This window comes from Papaver somniferum, chromosome 5, assembly GCF_003573695.1.
Source record: "Papaver somniferum cultivar HN1 chromosome 5, ASM357369v1, whole genome shotgun sequence".
NCBI classification, from domain to species: domain Eukaryota; kingdom Viridiplantae; phylum Streptophyta; class Magnoliopsida; order Ranunculales; family Papaveraceae; genus Papaver; species Papaver somniferum.
The window spans coordinates 147,181,833-147,201,584 of record NC_039362.1 but is presented as its reverse complement, the minus strand read 5'-3'; the positions used below and the strand labels follow the sequence as shown (position 1 = coordinate 147,201,584).

General features: G+C 35.1%; 1 protein-coding gene and 1 pseudogene across 1 annotated transcript; one reads left to right on the top strand and one right to left on the bottom strand.

Moving 5' to 3' along the window:
* Positions 1-11,023: 11,023 nt before the first annotated feature.
* Positions 11,024-12,814, top strand: LOC113279826 (annotated as a pseudogene).
* A 407-nt stretch (positions 12,815-13,221) lies between these two features.
* Positions 13,222-18,864, bottom strand: LOC113283124 (vacuolar protein sorting-associated protein 2 homolog 3-like). The gene is made up of 11 exons (XM_026532279.1): positions 18,663-18,864; positions 18,487-18,531; positions 17,551-17,585; positions 17,398-17,448; positions 17,039-17,143; positions 16,850-16,921; positions 16,538-16,609; positions 15,961-16,041; positions 15,485-15,520; positions 15,336-15,391; positions 13,222-13,529 (listed from the first exon to the last, which is right to left on the bottom strand). Exons 1-11 carry the CDS (start codon positions 18,694-18,696, stop codon positions 13,481-13,483), a joined length of 636 nt encoding a protein of 211 aa, XP_026388064.1. The 5' UTR covers positions 18,697-18,864; the 3' UTR covers positions 13,222-13,480.
* Between the last annotated feature and the right edge of the window lie 888 nt (positions 18,865-19,752).

Here is a 19,752-nt window from a genome sequence, read left to right as displayed (position 1 = left end):
AGAGTTTTGTTCTACTAACTTGACACCCTTACTTATGCATTTCCAAATCCAAGAACTACTAGTTGGGACTTTGGCTTTAAAGGCTGAGGACTTCCTGAAGTACCTAGGTTTGAGATGAGACACCCATAAAGCTTCTGGATCATTTAGGAGTCTTCAAGCTAGTTTAGTAATCATAGCAAGATCAAATTTATGGGAATTTTTGAAACCTAGACCCCCCTTACTAAGAGGTTTACAGAGACAAAAATAGGATCTAGGGTAGTAACCTTTGTAGTTTGTTTCTGTACCCCACCAGAAATCTCTTTGAAGAATATCCATTTTCTTAGTTATTTTTTTAGGAAGAATAAAGCAGCTCATTCGATAGGTAGCCATACTTGCTAAACTAGCTTTATTTAGGATCATTTTACTAGCTTGGGCTAAGGTTTTTCTTATCCAACCTTGAACTTTTTGTTCCATCTTGTCTATTGTTCCTTCAAAGAGTTTAATTTTGGCCTTATCTATGAAGAGAGGTGTTCCTAGATAAGAGTCTTTTAAATCAATCTTCTTGATTTTAAGCAATTTGCTAATCATTCTTTGGTGCTTAGGTTGAACTTTTTTACTAAAGAATATTTCTGATTTCTCAAAGTTAATAACTTTCCCTGATGTTTTACTAAATATATCAATAAGTTGCAAGATATTATAACATTCCTTAAGGTCTGCCCTAATGAAGAGAAGACAATCATCAGCAAATAAAAGATGGGAAACTGGACTATTTTTTGGGGTTATCTTGATACCATTTATTAACTTCTCTTCTTCACTAGATAAAAGTAATCTAGAAAAAATCTCCATACAGATGATGAAGGTAAGGGGACAAAGGGTCCCCTTGTCTAAGACCTCTAGTTGGTTTTAAGAAGTTCCCTGGACTACCATTAAGTAAGACAACTATTGAAGAGATAGAAATACATTGATGAATTAAGTTACAAAATTTGTTATCAAAGCCAAAAGCCTTCATGGATGAAAGTAAAAAATCCCAGTTTACTCTATCAAAAGCCTTGGACATGTCTATCTTTATTCCTAATCCATCATGTTTCACTTTCTTCTTCTTTAAAGAGTGAATAAGTTCTTGGGCTATTACTATATTGTCAGAAATTTGTCTTTTAGAAAGAAAGGAAGTCTGGAAAGGAGACATAAAGGAATTTAGGAAGGGTTTCATTCTGTTGGATAGAATTTTAGCTATTATCTTATAAATGGTATTGCAAAGCCCTATTGGTCTAAAATTACTAGGATTTTTAGGGTGCCTACATTTAGAAATAAGAAAGAGAAAGGTTTTGCTAAATTCTGGATTAAGTTCACCAGTTTTGAAAAACAATTGAATTGCAGCTGTAACTTGATCCCCTACTGTTTTCCAGTTCATTTTAAAGAAGCTAGCAGGAAAACCATCTGGTCCTGGAGACTTATTAGGTTTAAGATTCTTGATAACTGTCCAAATTGCATCAACAGAAGGGATAGAACTTAGAATATCATTTTCTTCTAAGGATATACTAGGCTGTATGTGTTGAAAAAGGAATGGATTATGGGAATAAGTTTCAGAAGGAGCTGAGAAAAGATCAAGAAAAAAATCATAGAAAGTTTTCTGGATTTCAGTTCTCTTGAAGGTAACCTCATTGTTATTCATTGTTAAACATTCTATGTTATTCCATTTCCTTCTTTTCAAGGTTTTTGTATGAAAAAAATTTGTATTCTTTTCCTCTAATTGGACCAAGTTGTCTCTAGATTGCTATTTTTCTATTGCCTCTTGGGTATCATAAAGTTTTTCCAGCTGCACTAGCTTTTCCTTTATTTTGTCTTCTTTCTTATAAATATAGCTAGAATTATTCAAGTTATCTATTTGGGAAAGGATTTTCTTAATCTGTTTAGATGGTAGTCCAAATATATTTTTTTTCCAGAAATCTAAATTGGTTTTAAGGGTTTTGAGATTGAGAATCAGAGAGGATGCTGGATTTTCTCTACTATCATGGGACCATGAGTCTCTTATAGTTTGAACACAAGAGGTTTCTTTTTGCCAAGTATCATAAAATTTAAAGGCATATTCTAATTTGATGAAATTAATGTCTAAATTTAGAGCTATGGGACTATGATCTGATTTTACTGCAACTAAATGAGTAAGCTCTGCACTAGGATATTGGATGTTCCATTCAGTATTTGCTACTGCTCTATCTAATCTTTCTTGAATATTAGCTGATCCCTCCCTATAGTTATTCCAAGTGTATTCATAGCCTTTAAATCCTAAGTCTAAAAGTCCCGAATTACTTAAGATATTTTTGTAATATTCACTATCAGAATTTTTAAAGGGTAGACCCCCTATTTTATCCTCCTGATTAAAAATCATGTTTAAATCTCCTAAAAGTTCCCAAGGCATAGATTGTTTATCTACTTGTTTAGAAATTTCAGACAGAAAGTCCCAAGCTGTATTTCTAGTAGAGGGATAAGGACTCCCATAGAAACAAGTAAGAAGCCATTTCTTTGATTCAGAGTTAGTTTGGACTAAGATATTTATCATGTTAACATTCCATTGCACTATTTCAAAGGAAAAGCCATCCACCCAAGCCAAAGCTAATCCTCCTACTAAACCTATTGGGTCCACTATATGGATATTAGGGTAATCTTTAAGAAGAGGTTTAACTACGTGTTTTTGGGACTTTGTTTCAGAGAGAAATAATATTTCAGGTTTGTCAACTGAAATAAGTTGTTTGAGGTGATTTTGTGTGAAGGGATTACCACACCCCTGCGCATTCCATGCTATTATTTTCATTAGGATTTTTTTTTTAGAAAGGGTCTTAAAATGCTAGTGAGGAAGTGCTACCTAGATTAATAAGGGACTAAAGACAACTGACAAAAGACAATTAAACAAACAATGCAGGGTTCAATGATATGAATAAAATTAAACAATGAGCAATTCAGACCAGCAATTGGGAAAAGAATAAGAAGCAAATATCTCTAAAATACTCCTAAAGACGAACAACCCTAACTAAGAAATATCTAAAAGACGAACTAAACCAAATAGTATAACAAAAATATTCTGAAATTTAAAGGTTAAGCATGTAAAACTTAAATGAATATAAATTGCAAGTGAATTTAAAAGATTAGGAGGAGAAAAACCTGTAAGTCCTCCTGACGCACTGATGGGGGAGACCGAGAGTAAGTTGGAGGAAGTTAGGATTCAGTTGAGCGAGGTTGTTCTTTTATGTTAGAGCCATATTGGTATATGCTTAGATGATATCCTTCAGATGGTGTTAAGATGGAGTTGCCAGACTCCAGCGAAAAAAAAATAAAAAATAAAAAAAATAAATGGAAATATGTATTCGAGAGCTAATAGAATAATATAGAAAACTAAGATCGAAGGAAAGCGAATTGGATTCTAGAAAGGCAGGAGAAGCAGATGAAGAGGATACAAAGATAGAGATGCCCCATGGTATTGATGGTTATAAAGCTCAAGCTAAAGAGAATACAATCTCTAAAAGAGAGGAAAACCTGCCCTCAACAAAGAAAGGTAAGGACAAGGAAGGAAGAAGAAGATGTTCAGAAGCCAATGACATACAATGTTTTGATGTTACATGTTTCATACAAACATATTTTTTTTTTCTTCAATGTATGGGAAGGTCATCATTTAAATGGATGCATATGAACTCTTTTTAAGAAAAAGAAAGGCTGAAATTTTCCAAGGTTTCTCCTAGAAATTTAATTTCCAAGTAGCACAATTAAAATACAGGACAAATCATTAAGACCTCAAGAAAGATATAGGAAGAATCGGGAAAGAGTATGTATTTTAGACATAATAACAAACACCTTAAGAGAAAATTTCAATAGACACTTTAATTTGATCATCCTAATAGGGAGATAACTCAACATCGAGATTAAGCAGAAACAGAAGCAGGAAGAAGATCTACTGACTAAGGAAACCCCTATAAAGGACACAAAGAGGGAAAACCATCAAAATGGAGCCATTAAAGAGAGAAAACAGATTAAAGAACCAATGAAACAAGCAGAAAAGGGATTTAGTTTATCAAATTAGATCTTTGAGGAAAATTAATACCCATCATAGATAAGAAGACTAAGGGTTAGGAAACTTAGCAGGAAACGTAAAGAATCAAGCAAATGAAAATTTGAGCCCACATATTAGCATTCACATAACAAGAACTGAAGAAGCAGATTAAACTCACATACTTCATAAGCACTCGAAAAAAAGATAAGGATAAACTCATGTCGGACCTACTTGACACTAATCAATCATACTAAAATGAAATGTTAAAACGAAAGGCTCACTTCAATAAGAAATACTAAAATAAAAAGCTAAAGCATAAGATTCATTTCAAAAAGGAAATTGGAAACAAAAAAGAAACTGGCAAGAATAATCATCTTGGAAACGCAATTGATATGACCCTAAACATCAAACTGATTCTTAATCCATCTACCATACCCCTCCATCATCTCATCCGGCTAAGGAGAACCCACAGATTAGATTACTACTCACAGCGCATTGTTGCAAGAGCAGCAGAAATTAGAGGAGAAAGATGAAGAAAAATAGCCGTTAGAGCTGCGTAGAGAGGAGAGAGAATAGGCAGAAATGTTTTGTTTCAATTTTATTTTTCATGAACAATTGATTAAAAGGAGGATATTGGACAAAGAAGTACAAACAAAATACTAAGATGAGGATCCCAAAGAAAAAATGAATCCTTTTTTTGATGCAAAAATGATTTTATTAATTAGAGTAGTAGATTACAATTTGTAATATCCTTCTCAATCCAGCTATGAATGTCTGGAGGAAAATGAGATATGTACTCAAAGTTACTCTTACTGCTCCTAGCTTTTTTAGCAATAGAGTCTGTTGCACTATTTCTAAGTCTATTAACTGATTGACAAGAAAAAAATTCATGATCCTGCAACAATGTTTTGATATCGAGAATAATTCCCTGGTTTAACCAATGCACATAAGAAAAATATTCTTTTATTGATTTCACTAACACTTCACTGTCCGACTCAAAAATGACTTTGTCATAGTTCTTGGAGATAGCCCACACCACTGCATTCTTCATAGCAAGGCATTCCAGCTGCTCCACCTCCTGGTCTGGTATCATTCCTCCATTATAGAACCTTGCTTTGGCCCCTTTGCATTCACCTGCAAAATTTATGGCAATTAGACTTGTACCTCCAGTAATATTGAATTTAAGAAAAGAGGCATCAATGTTTATTTTAATGAAATCTCTCCCTGGAGGTTCCCAAACCTGTGATTGCACCTGTAAACTATTAGTAGAAGCTGCATTAGATTGAGCATTACTTTTACAACTATCTAACATGACATGAATATTGCTAATATATCTCATACTATGAGGTTTAACTTTATGAAAGATTAAGGAGCACCTATCTTTTCAGATGGTCCATATAGTAATCATTAACAAGTACAGTCTATCAGCATTATCAGTAGTAGAAGTATTAGGTTGTGCAGATAAACCTGTGAACCAATTAAGGATCCATTCAAAAAGATTACCATGTATACTCCTAATGTTACCAAAATGAATATTCATACTTAACCAAATGGACTTAGCATAGGGACAATCCAAGAATAGATACTGCAGATTCCAGCTGAGCATGCAAACGTTGCAGTCAACTTCTATATCTTTTTTATATCTATAAATCTTGTCCCTAGTAGGAACGATTTCTCTTAAGCATTTCCAAAAAAAAAAGCTTAATCTTATGGGGGTATTTTACATCTCCAAAGATCTCTCCAAGCTTGTTTAGTGACATTCTGATTTCCTGTTACAGTGTCAGGGTGATTGATAGAATTTTATAAGCATTTTTAACAGAAAAGTTGCCTTTCCTATCATGTGTCCAAATAAGGGTGTCATTACCAGACATGGGAACCTGCATGGATAAAATTTTATTAGCAGATTCCATATTGAAAATGTTATTAACAAGCTGAACATTCCAATCCTTGTACCTGGTAAGAAAAGCTCATGAACATAGACAATAGAAGAGACATCACCTGAGTTACTAGAAGAGACAAGAGGGTGATCAAGACCAATAACCCATTTATCTAACCAAATTTTAACTTTGGTTCCACATCTAACTTCCCAGAAACTATTCGCTTTTATAAACTCAATCTGCCTATAAATCCCTTTCCAAAGCCAAGAACTATTATCACTTAGTTTGTCTAAATGCAAAGGGTTGGTGTTTCGAAATACTTAGCTCCAAAAATTTTAATGAAATAATCACCAGCTCCAGAACAAATTTTCCAGTCAATTTTACTTGTCAGAGCTTTGTTAAAAATCTCTAGGTTTCTAAGTCCTAGACCTCCGAGCTCCATAGGATAGTAAAAAGAAGACCAACCTATAAAGTTAATACCTTTATTTCCTCTATGACCCCACCAGAACTTTCTCTATAAAGAATCAAGTTTGTTAATAAGAGAAATGGGAATTTTGAAACAACCCATTTGATAAGTAGGAATGACATTTAACACAGATTTAATCATAGTAGTCCTACCGGATTGATTAAGAGAGACACTATTCCAATTGTGTAGTCTAGCATCAAAGGACTGAGCTATAGGATCAAAAGACTTAGTTTTAGAATGCCCAAGCAACAAGGAACACCTAAATAAGTTTCAGAATCTACAACAATGGACATGTTAAGCATGACTTCCAACTCAGAGCAAACTTCAGGACTAAGATTTTTACTAAAGTAGACACAAGATTTATTAAAATTCAGAGTCTGACCAGAGATGTTACCAAACTCATGAATAATGGATAAAATGCTATCAATTTAGTGTATATTTGCTTTAGCAAATATCAAAATGTCATCTGCAAAAAGAAGATGAGTACTGGGAGGAGCTTTTCTAGAAACCTTAATGCCTGCAATAACCTTATTAGTTTCTGAAATATTTAAACTTCTAGAAAGAAATTCCATAGCCATAATAAACAAGTAAGGTGACAGAGGGTCACCTTGTCTGATTCCTCTAGTAGGAAGATATTCAGTACATGGAGAACCATTCAATAACACATTACTACTAGAGGTAGAGATGCATTGTTTAATCAAATTACAAAAAAAGATCATTAAAGCCGAAGTGAGATAGAACCTTTAACAAAAAAGACCATTCTAGTTTGTCAAAATCTTTGGAAAGATCAAGTTTCAAAGCCATAGTTCCTCCTACACCTTCTTTTTGTTTCATGGTATGAATTACTTCATGAGCTATGATTATATTGTCATGAATAGACCTACTAGGCACAAGAGATTCCTGATAAGAAGATATGAGTCTTTTAAGATAGGGTCTTATTCTATTAACAATGATTTTAGAGACTATCTTATAAGAGACATTACAAAGACCAATAGGTCTGAAATCAGCAGGCTTTTTGGGGTCTTTAACTTTTGGAATAAGACATATGTAGGTCTTGTTTAAGCATCTAGGAAAGAAACCAGTTTCAAATTTTTTTTGAACAACATCAACAACATCTTTACCTACAATACTCCACTGAGACTGATAGAATCCAGCTTGGAAACCATCAGGCCCTGGTGAGCTCCATGCTGGCATAGACTTAACAACACAAGCAATTTCATCAGCCGAAGGGATTGAAAGCAATCTAATATTATCATCCCCAGTAATAATTGAAGGAAGAATATTAAAAACATCATCAGTTAAAACAGGATTACTGGTGCAGACAATAGAGCTAAAATGGTCAGTAAGAATTTGACTAATGTCATTTCTATCTCTATACCAGTTGCCATTATTGTCACAAAGAGCACTAATGTTTTTTCTATGTTACCTTCTTTTTACTAAGGAGTGAAAGTACTTAGTGTTGCTATCCATATCTAGAACATGCTTATCTCTGGTTTTCTCCTTGTAGAAGCTAGTTTGAATTTTATACCAGTTTTCAATGTCCTTTGTCACAGCCTTAACTCTATTAAACTGAGAATTAGATGGTGGTTCTTGCTGGACACTTTCTATGCTTTTTTGGAGTTTGCAATGTTCTTTTGAATATAATCAAACTCCATTTTATTCCAATGAGATAAAGTTATCCTAGTATTCTTATCAACTTATAATCAAACTTATGAGCAGGACTACCAGTTACATTAACATTCCAAGCAGACTGCATTTGGTCTTTAAAAGAGTCATGTTGCATCCAAGTACCAAAATTTTTGAAAGGTCTCCATAATCTACTAGGAAGAGGTTCAGTAACAAGAATAATGGGACAATGATCATAGGAAATATGGTTTAGATGAAAAAATTTAGCACTAGCAAAATTAATAAACCACTAATTGTTTCCTAGGCCCATATCTAGTCTAGCTTTTTTTAGGACCAGTTCCATAGCTATTACTAGTCCAAGTATAGTCTTTACCGTCATAACCTAGGTCAAGAAATCCTGAGTCTCTAACTTTATTCTGAACCCAAACATCAGAACTCTTGTTATTTCTAGACAAGTGGAAATTAAGATCTCCTAGAACAAGCCAAGGTTGGTAAACAACTTCACTAAGTTCATGCAAAAAATTCCATTGTTTCTTCTTAGGATCAGTATAGGTTGAGCCATACATAAAGGAAATAAGCACTTATGGTTTACTAGGATCAAGTTTGATGAGAGCATGTATGATATTATCAGCTGTACTTGCAATATCACAAGATATACCATCCTTCCACATTAAGATTAGGCCTCCAGCATATCCTACCCTATCAATGCAAGTATAGTTATGATAGTGAACAAACTGTGCTATGAAAACCATTCTTTGAGAGTCAACTTTAGTTTCAGCAAGAAAAATAAAATCAGGACTATGTTGTTTAACCAGGTTCTGAAGTTGATCCCTAGTAAAATTGTTTGCAATGCCTTGAACATTCCAAGATAGAATTTTCATCTTGTAGAGTGAAGGGAAACTAAAAAAGTGAGAGCAATAAGGAAACAGGGAGGGAATTTATGAAGTCTAAAAAAATTGAAATTTTTTTTAATATGGGAATGAGTTTTTGTAGAAAAAATACCTTGTTCACCCTTCCTGTGCTGTTAAATTGCTTTTCCCCAGCTATGATCATTTGAGTAGTTTGATTTGGAGCAGGAAGGCCATTCATAGAATTCAAATCAGATGAGGAAGAGTTATCAGAGCTAGCATCATCCAATCTAATTCTCTTAGCAATTCTAGTTGTGTCTGAGCTACTTTCAGCAATTTTCCCAAAAACAAACTCCATGTTAACAATAGCTCCATCTTTTGGAGGGATAAAATATGGTGTTTTCTCCAGTTTCCCAGGATTCTTCTTAGACATTGGTGCTTCATTGGTTGTATTATTAGCTTGGATAGCTTTGTTCTTCTTGACTTTTCCAAAGAAATGTGGTTTATCATGAGCCTTAGCAAGGTATTCAGCTGCAGCCTTACATACATGCCGTCAATGGTTAATAATGTAGCATTCTGTGCATATCTTGCTTGGATGCCTTTCATAAAAGAATTTTATCCATCTCATAACTCCAGCATTTGTCAAAGCTTTGACACCTCTTCTTAATGGATCAGTTAGATCAATCTAGACACAGACTTTGATTGGATCACCAGCTGAAGGAATGACATTTTTAGGATCAATACCAATGACTTCACCCATCAATTCTCCCATCTTCTTCACAGATTCAGGATTCATATGCTCTGGCAGTAAACCCTTCAATTGAATCCAAAAACATTGGAAACCCCAATCTACTTCAGAATAAATTTTCTCTGGAAAGTATTCATGTATAACTAGAAGATAACCATTAACACTCACTCCATGGTCTGAGATCCCAAACCAGTTTGAGAAGATCTTTTTTGCTGTATTTGAAAACCATTATATTAGGATCAATTTCCACCACCTTCAAATCTTCAGAGGCAATAAAAGGCCATGTGTAAACAATGTATTTTTCCACCGTCTTGTGACTCATTATCCCTTCAATAATAATCTTACCAATTAGACTAGCTTCCCATTCCACTTCATCATTATCTTCTTTATTACTGACAATGTCATGAATGACAACTTCAGAAGTATCTCCTAATTCAATAGTAGCTTTCTTGAATTTGTTAACCAGATCCATGACTGGGTTGATTTTTTTTGGCTCCATATTAAGAGTGAAATTATAACCAAGTTGATGTTGAGGATGGTTGTAACTAGGGTAATTTATATTGCGAAAAGTTGTGAAATTAGGGTTTCCTGTTTTATCTAAAGGTAGAGTAATGGTAAAGATTTTCTTTAGCGGAATATTGTGCTGAAATTTTTGATTGACAGGTATATTATTTGCAAAGCTGTCTGCTTTGACTAGGAGTGAAAAAAGGAAACTGATTTTCCAGTAGTAACTGATTTGACTAACTTTGAAATTGAACAAAGAGCGGGATTTGAATTTTTGAATCGGATCAGCAGAACGACTCAGTTTGAATTTCCAAACGGAAATGGCCTTCAAGCAACAAATCTTAACTTCAACGAGTTGAAAAACATACTCTGCAAACGCGTGGATCATAACCAGTAACAAGACAAACGCCATTGGGGACGAAACAATCTGCAAACACATATAGGGAAAGAAAAAGATTAGTTTTGCAAACTAGTTTCCTTAAGAAAAAACTGAAAGTATAATAATAAAAAACATGTAATTGATATAAAGATGAAAGCAGAACAGTCTAGAGATTAAAAAAAAAAGATTAGTGGAACTCAGAATAGAAACATAAAGATCAGAGTGTAAGGAGAGCACATTAAATCATAAGATTGAAGGAATTAGAAAAAATTGACAGATTCAGGAAAAAAATAAATAAAATGAAATGAATCCTTGCACGTAGGTATATAGGTATCTTGCATATATATGGTCATGTTGAGTGCAACAATTCTACATCTACCGGATGTACCGGAAGAAACAAAAATGTGAGACCCACGGTGGGTAAACCCCACCCCTATAAATCTCTGCTGCGGGTCCATGTATTTGTTTCTTGCGGGATTTTCCCGGGTGCCTTTCTTGTGTGAACGTAGCACTGCTCGTGCCCATTGTAAAGTACTTGTATTCAGCAGCAAAAAATAATGGATGACCTCTTGTTTAGCATATGCATGATTCTTTTCCTTGTAGTGGTCTTTTTCTGGTCTTTCCTCGCTAAGTTATTCCAGTCCGTCATTATAAAAAAAAACAGCACGAGGGAATACAAAAAGTCGAGCAGGCCGATCATTGGAGAAACTTTAGACTTCGTTCAGGCAAATCTAAAAGGCGCTCCAGAGGAATTATATTCTTTTTCGATAGGGTTCAAAAATACTCTTCCAAAGTCTTCAAGACTTCATTACTTGGTGAAACTGTGACAGTCCTTGATGGTACTGCTGGTAATAAATTCATGTTCTCCAGTGAATACAAACTCGTAACAATCTGTTGGCCAGTAACAGCTCAAAAGATTCTACCAACTACTGCAGGAGTAACATCACCCTCGGGACTACACGAATCTAAGGATCTCCGTAAGAAGGTGTATCCTTCATTCCTTAGACGAGACGCACTCCAGAAGTATGTAGGCGTGATGGATTCTCTGGCGAGGAAACATTTTGATGCTCATTGGGACAATAAGGATGAAGTTATTGTGTATCCTTTAGTCAAGGTCTTCAATTTCACCTTGGCTTGTAGACTGTTCTTGGGCATTGAGGATGAAGCTCGTGTCAATGAGTTGCTCAAACTCTTTAATGTTGTCGTCGATGGAATTGTAAGCTTACCTATTAATTTACCGGGAACGCCATTAAATCGTGGTATCAAAGCTTCCAGAGTTATCCGAAAGGAATTTGAAAAAATAGTCAAGCATAGAATGGATCAGATGCATCTTTTAAGGACGACGAGGAGAAGAAGAAGAAGAAAAGGTGTTTCTCATCATCCTTGTCTTCAGTATCGCAGCCTCCTGCACAAGACATTCTGTCACAGATGATTCTACTCAGCGATATAAATGACGATCCTGAAGATGATAAGCCACCTGCGCTGATAATGATACTTCTAATAAAAATACTCCGAACACAAAGAAGTTTATGAATGAAACATACATTGCGGATTTGATTCTTTCTCTTATCGTCGCTGGCTACCACACTTCAGGTGCGGTTATCACAGTCCTTATGAAGTATCTTGTTGAGCTTCCGGATGTTCTGCATGAGGTCTTAGGGTGAGTACTTGATAAGATTTACATGTGTATATATAGTCTGGATATCTACAGGTACTAATTGTTCCGTCATCTTTTTCACGTGTTTATGATGTGTGAATATACGCAGAGCAACATGAAATCGCAAAATCCAAAGCACCCGGAGATGAGTGGCTAAATTTAAATGACATATATAAAATGAAATACTCATGGAATGTAGTTTCTGAAGTACTGAGACTTGCACTGGCAGATTTTTCTTATGCAGGGTATTTCATTCCGAAAGGAATGAAGGTAATGAACATATGAAACAAAAAACATCCTAGCTGCAACAGTACTATTATTTATGTTATAATTATAGTCTTTAACAAATAACAAAAAATGTTAAAATTTGATGCAGTTGTTTTGGAGTGGAATTTCAAGCCACGCGGATCCAGAGAATTTTCCAGATCCATAAAAGTTTGATCCGTCACGATTTCAGGGCAATGGACCAGCTCCATACACATATGTACCATTTGGTGGAGGAGCTGGAATGTGTTCTGGATATGAGTATGCTCGAGTGCAAATTCTTGTTTTCGTACAACATGTTGTGAGAAGGTACAAATGGGAGAAAGTGATTCCCGGTATTGAAACAAGACTACCAGTTAGCCCATTTCCTTTGCCAGCTAAAGGGTTTCCAATTTGTCTTCATCAAAAATTTGATTATAACAAGTAACATGTTGCTTAGTTTACAAAACAAGACTCGGCCTAATAATCGTTTGAATTGGAATTCTGACTTTCCATTTCACAAGACCTCTGATTGAAAGTTCGATTTTTTGTCTTCCAATGCGTTGACAATAAGATGAATATGTTCTGAAAGAGTAACTTGGAAATTACAGTACGCTGAATTAAAGAACCGAGTACGCGTAGTCGTCACCATCAAAATCTCAAGTCAATTCGATCCCGTTCCACAAATGGTTATTTTGAAATGCACCAACAATTTCCTAGTTATTTCATTTGACAGCAGCAGCATAGTGGGGTTCATTTCAACTAAAAATGTATGAATCTGTACTGGAAAATTCTTCTATGTAAGAATTTCCACAATCAACCCTTAGCAAAAGAGATACTTGAAGAGACAATTTATTTTTGACAAATTACTCAAACACTTGGGACTTGGATGAATCATACTGGGGACAAGAAACTAATTCGATACAGCCCTTGCAAAGCTAAATGCGTCGATGACAATTTGTAATTCAGACACTACTTATATGGTATTTTTCAGATATTCCAGAGACCAGTATATATACAATATATACCTGTGCAGAGTCTGACAAGTAAAAAATATGAACTGTTCAAATTAACAGGGTCAAGGTACATTCCAAATCTTGAGGATTGAAAATTTCTATCTCAGGGCAGCCAACCTCTTCTCCAGCTCATCATCCACACTCGAACTGCAGATGAGCAATGGAACAGAAAACTGTTAGGATTAAGACCTTAGAATTAACCTCACAAGACACTAGTTCTTTGGATCACGTAGAACTAAAGAAAACAGAATAAGATGCACTAAACGAAACAATAAAGACATAAGATTTAACGTGGTTCGGCAATGTGCCTACGTCCACAAACTGCTACAATCAACTCTTATTATTAGAACGAATTACAGAGAATTAAACACCAGCAGATTGCTGTTCACAAACACCAAAATAATTCCCTAGAACAAAACGCTCCAAACCCTAAAATTCTCTAGTTATGAGAACTCTTCCCTAAATTGTGCTGTGTATTTTTCCTTAGGACTTGTACACCTATTTATATAGGTTACAAACTTGTCTTCCAAGTATATGAGTTATACTAGGAAACCTAAACATAGCTAAGAAAGGAATCCTTGAGTTTAACTAAAACAGGAAACCTCTAGCTATACCAAAATAAGGAAACACCTAGATGGTTCTAGAAAATTCTGGAACCTTCCTAAAACATCGACAACTTCTAATAAAAACGATATAAAAAAATGAAAGAGACCGGATCCACAAAAATTGATACCAACGCAAAATGCAGTTTTACAACTAAGACACAAGAATCAAGCCCTGGGAATCAGAAAGCATTCCAAACCCAACCCAGAATCCTTACCATATGCCGTCATTACTGTGGAGGGATAATCATAAGGGATAAGGATCACGATGATTAAATCACGTTCTAAACCTTTGAATATACTTGCAACTTTGAACATTCAATTATAGGTATCGTAATCAATATATTAGAAAGCACCACCAGAAGAAGGTTTTATATATTATCAACAATATTTAACCTCAGAAAAATATAAAGATGTGAAAACTGGATCCTGTTAATCAGAAGAACCCCTTCGGCAATCAATATTTTTTAAATCGAACTTTGCATCTAAGGGCAACATGAAGCAGAGCATATGTAGTTACATTGTCTTCTTTTCTTATTTGAGTTATTTGGTCGCTAATACGTCATGTGACTTTCTTATAGATTAAAGGCCAGGTTTTGAAATACATTCATTAGAATTCTTAGCTAGGAACCCTAGAACAAATAGGCTTACGAAACTCCCAATATATATTTTCAGTTGAGATTCTGTTAAGAACTCTTCTATGTCTACGTTCTGTGTGATTCAACCCTAGGTTTCCCTTCTTTTCTATTGCTGTACCACAACTACAGTTTAGATAGACAATCAAGAATCTAAGCATGGTAACAGATCTAACAAGTAATGATAGTGGGTGTACAAGGATCAACTGCCTATAACTGAATAAGAATTTGTCGATGTAGCTGCATAACTTGGTCTCTAAAAGATAACTTAGGAGCTGATATTATCAAGACCACATCTGCACGGTACGTCTATTGACTAAAGTCAAAATAAAAAGTTAGGCAACACAAACCACAGTGTTTGATCCCTGCTCTTGCATTGTTATTTTCAACTTCTCAACATTAAGCAAATAATAACAAAATCATTTCTTTCCTTGTATGATGTCTATTCTCACAGAAAAGAGTCTACTGAGTTACTGAAAAATAAGTGCAATTTCTGCATGCTAACTTCGCATTAAAGCTATATAATGTTCCACGCACAAACTTACTGTAAACGTGTTATGTTTATAGGTGTTTAGGTGCACTTATTAATCTAACTTGGAGTGGGTTCGATATAATCATGCACTAATCCTAGATAAGTAATAACCCCATTAAAACCAATTTACTTAGTTTTGGATAATATCACAAAAAGTAGCAACACGGCAGGCTTGTTGAAATACCTGCTAGCATCCGCATATTTCTTTCCTGCAATTCTTTCTTTAGGAGCGGTTGACAACTGTTATAAATCAGTAGAAAACTTATTAGGTTACTGAAACATATACTTGAGACAAAATATACATAGGCCAACAGAGATGCTAATTAAACCAACCTGTGATGCAATGTCAACTCCAATTTCGTCTAGCACCTACACAGAAAAAACAAAACAGGAACCTTCAGATAAAAAACCTCAAGAATCAAGATCACAGGGCGAAAGCAGAACATGAACTGATTTCCCACTTTGTACCATGCAAATACTATGAATCTCATATCAGTACCATCTATGCTTGTTAATCCTTAATATGTTGTATTCTAAGAGATCCACATCCGAAACGAACATCAGAATCACACAAGATTAAGTTACAGGTAATCTTCTTGGTCGATTTGTTCTTTTACCTAATGTAGAGCTACAAGGTGTTACTGTGGTGTGAATCTTAGTATCTAAGTAGATCCTATGTAAGGTTAAGGTATCAGATTATGATTGAATTTGAACTACGGAACTCGTCCTACATACAAGACTTACAAGCACTTTCACGTCATGTTTAAAGATCAAGCAAAAAACAAGTGGTGTTTTTTGTAAATATTAACCTGATTAGTCAGATCTTCCGTTTCCTCTTCGGCCTCATCATTGTCCAAAGCATCATCTATTGCATCAGACATCATCTCTGTCTGCAGGGGTTATAAGACAAGTAATATGATTATGCAAAAACCAAAAACCGAACAATAATAAATACCTCATGTGTAAGAAAGAGGTTTGGTGGATTCTATTTCTAGAAGGAAACCTAATTAAATAACTCGGTACAGTTCCTCCTAGGTTCTATTTCTGGTACGCAATCAGGTAGAACCAGAATGAGCAGGTTCAGGTTCAGGTTCTAATGAGTTCTCAGGTATATGAGTTTCAATTTCTAAATATAAATGATAGTGATAAAAAAAGCAACAACAAGTTACTCAAGTAAGAAACTTTTACTAAGTCAGGAGAGTAGAGGTCTAAAGTCCGGGTATCAAAGTACCAAAAGAACTGAGCAGATAATGTGGAACTGGGAGATGAATAGGGCAACAGGTCTCATATGGTCCCCTAATTAGTAAGGGTCCATATTGAATTCCTCATTCCCATTGAAACATCGGAAAAAAAAGGTTACCCAAAATAAAATAAAACTAGACTCACCGTCATATCCATTTGTGCCGATTGTCTCTGGAATTCTTGCATCACCTTCGCTTGTTTTGCAGGTGCCATTTGCTACAAAAGCCCAAAACAGTTACTGAAGGATGCAGATGGAGAAGATAAAAGATGTCGAGACGACAGAATTGCAGCCTGAGAAGCCGTGAGTAACAATTATTCGATTATATCTCCCAGGGAAATGCCATTTCTACACCATGATACTAAACTGAGAATGAACATATCACAATATTATAATACTCGAACTATCACATACACTCCCCGAAAAGCATTTTTCACTAATCTGTATCATATGCACACCTTATTCATTGCGGCCATTGCCTTAGTAGCACCTTGCATGCCAGTGGCAACAGCAGTATTGGCGCACATTGCCTGCAAACCAGAATAAGAACAATTAAGTAAACAATAAAGATTTCCCCGCTGAAATTACAAGTAATAAATAAGTCCAGATGAACCAAGAGGATAGAAAAATCAATAAATATAATATACCTGCGTATGTGTAGCAATACCCCGCATTTGAGCTCGACTACCTTGTAAATTAGCAATTTGTTGCCTTAGTCTTATAAGCTGACGAGCCAAAATCTTAGTAGCAGCCTGAAAACGACTTAAGTTAATAAACATAATATCTTCTAATTCATCTAAATTAACAAAACAGAAATCCGGCTAATGGACCAAAATTCAAACACTCAAAGTTTTTACATACACCCTTTGAAGTTGAACCTAAAAAGAACCAATGCGCACCTTAACAACGATGGGAGTTTGAGTTTTGGTCCTTTGGCTTTCACCCAAAAAACTTTAAATAACAAGACATCACTGATAAAAGGTTTACGTGCTAGGACTAGAACTACCTCGTTTCCTGTTTTTGCCGTTCTCTTTATCTCAGTCACAAGCCTCTTTTCCTGTCATAAAATGGATCATGTTAAAGATGACACAATTTTTAATAAAATATAAATCTGATCACGGTTCTGGATTAGAAATACAGATTAACATTCGAAGCATACTTCTAATTGCAGTGCTCCAATTTCCCTCTCTATTCCTGAAACAAGATACGTGTGCAACAATAGGGTTATCATGAGTACAAATCCCAACCTCAGATTCGAAAACAATAAAATTAAAGAAAAGGACTAGTACAAGCAGCATCGTGTATTTCCCTTTTTAACTTTTTCATGCATGGCAGTAAAGAAAGTAAGAAATAAACTGGACACCACAAAACAAAAGAGTGATAAAATTAGAAGTTGTGTGCAAATGCCAGGTACAGACTACATCAAGTTTAACTCTCGTCATGATCTTGTTCAGCTATCAACCTGGTTGTGTTTCCCCACAAACTTTTGCCCACCAAATTTCGAACAGAAGATATGAAGATATACAAGGATACATTGAGAACACACATGAAATATGACTATTGAGACATAACAGTAAGAAGAGACAGTAGATATGATCCTATCTCAATTGATGATTATGATCCAAAGTAGAAAATGGTAATCTGAAATAAGTCTAACATGACCTTCACATCTTCAATTACCACAAAATGAAGCTTTTCTCCGTCACAACTATTCTGACAGGATATGTATGATAATCTTCCTGTTGTGGGAGGAATGCTCAAACATTGGAACTAGGGTCCCTGACTCCCTAAGTTGTTTCAACAAAATTCTTTATTATCTTGAACTCTGCTTGACCCATCCTTTCATTCACCAGGAATTAGCTTCCTGGTTCAAACTTTATCTACTTCTCTCACATAATTTAAGAACTTAATATTGGTAAACTGAACTCCATATGATTTTATAATTAGGGATAATACATTCACATGACTACAAGTGCTCTAACAAAATGATATCTTACAGTAAAAATTATAATTCTAATTAACCAAATCTCAGAATACCACCAAAGCTGCAAATTAATCAAAAAAAAAAAATCCATGAAATCAACTCAAAATATACCTCTTGTTGCGTTCGTCATCTCTCTCTTACTCGCTCGAAGCGCCTCTGTGACCAAAATAGAATGCACCAGACATTAGAAGAAGCTCCCGATTGATGATCTCTAGTAGTTAAAATATACCAAATTGAACAGAAAAAAAAAAGAAAGAAAAAAGGATAATTTTTCAGGGCTAAGATACCTTTGGCTGTGGGCTTCTTGGCGAAAATATTCATGACCGATTACTCCTTTCGCTGTGAGAACTGTTTGATGAAATTTTTTGAACAAGTTAACCAGAGAATCAGAGATGGAGGTGGAGACGACCTCGTTTCTTCTGCGACTAAAACATTTGTTTATTTTTGTTTTTTGAGATTTGGGTCCTGTTATGGGGAGATGCAGCACCGATTACAGGAGTTTATCAGTTTTGACTTTTGAGATCTCCCATCACGCACACTCTTTTGACTTTATCAGTGGGTTTGACCGGTACTAGAGCTAAGATTATGGGGCCGATTGTTGGATATGGTCTCTAGATAGTAGAGAAATGCAACCATTGCACGATGGCTGTAGGCCAAGCACCATGGTGCCCTGTTTTCCTTCCCTATCCCTCGTATGTAGGGAAAAATCAAATTTTATATCTATTAGGCCTATTTATATGCACATATTACAAAAAAGTTGTTTGGCATATCAGGTGTATGGCAAACTAATTACGCTATTATGGAAAAATCAATATGCGATATACTTTTTCATAATACTGCCAGCGATATAGTCTGTATCGTTGGCGTCATTCTTTTCTTCGCGCGCTTTAAATAATAACGCTGGCGATATTAAGATTATCGACCAGTAGTTATTCTGCAATGGCTATTTCCCCCCAATGGTTCCTATATATACCCTTATACTTCTCCAGGTAACTCACACATACTTTTACGGATATTTCACCAATTTTCTTTTCTATTTTCTCAGTTTTAAATTTCATAATTATCAATGTCAATATCCAATGGAGAGAGGAATATTATTATGAATCGGTTCAGATTACAACAAGAAACGTATCGTATGAGGTTGCAAGAAATTGACGATAAGGAAGCTGAAGATAATAAACTAATCGAAACTTTGATGCTTGTACATACATGCCAAATACCAAGAGTTCCAGAGCCCAAAGAGTATTATCAAGAAGATATACATATATAGAGAGAGAATTTTACCACCAAAGGCTGATGCACGATTATTTTCTTCCAAATTGTGTGTACTCTGATCAAAATTTTCAAGGTCGATTCTGCATGGCTCGTCATCTGGTT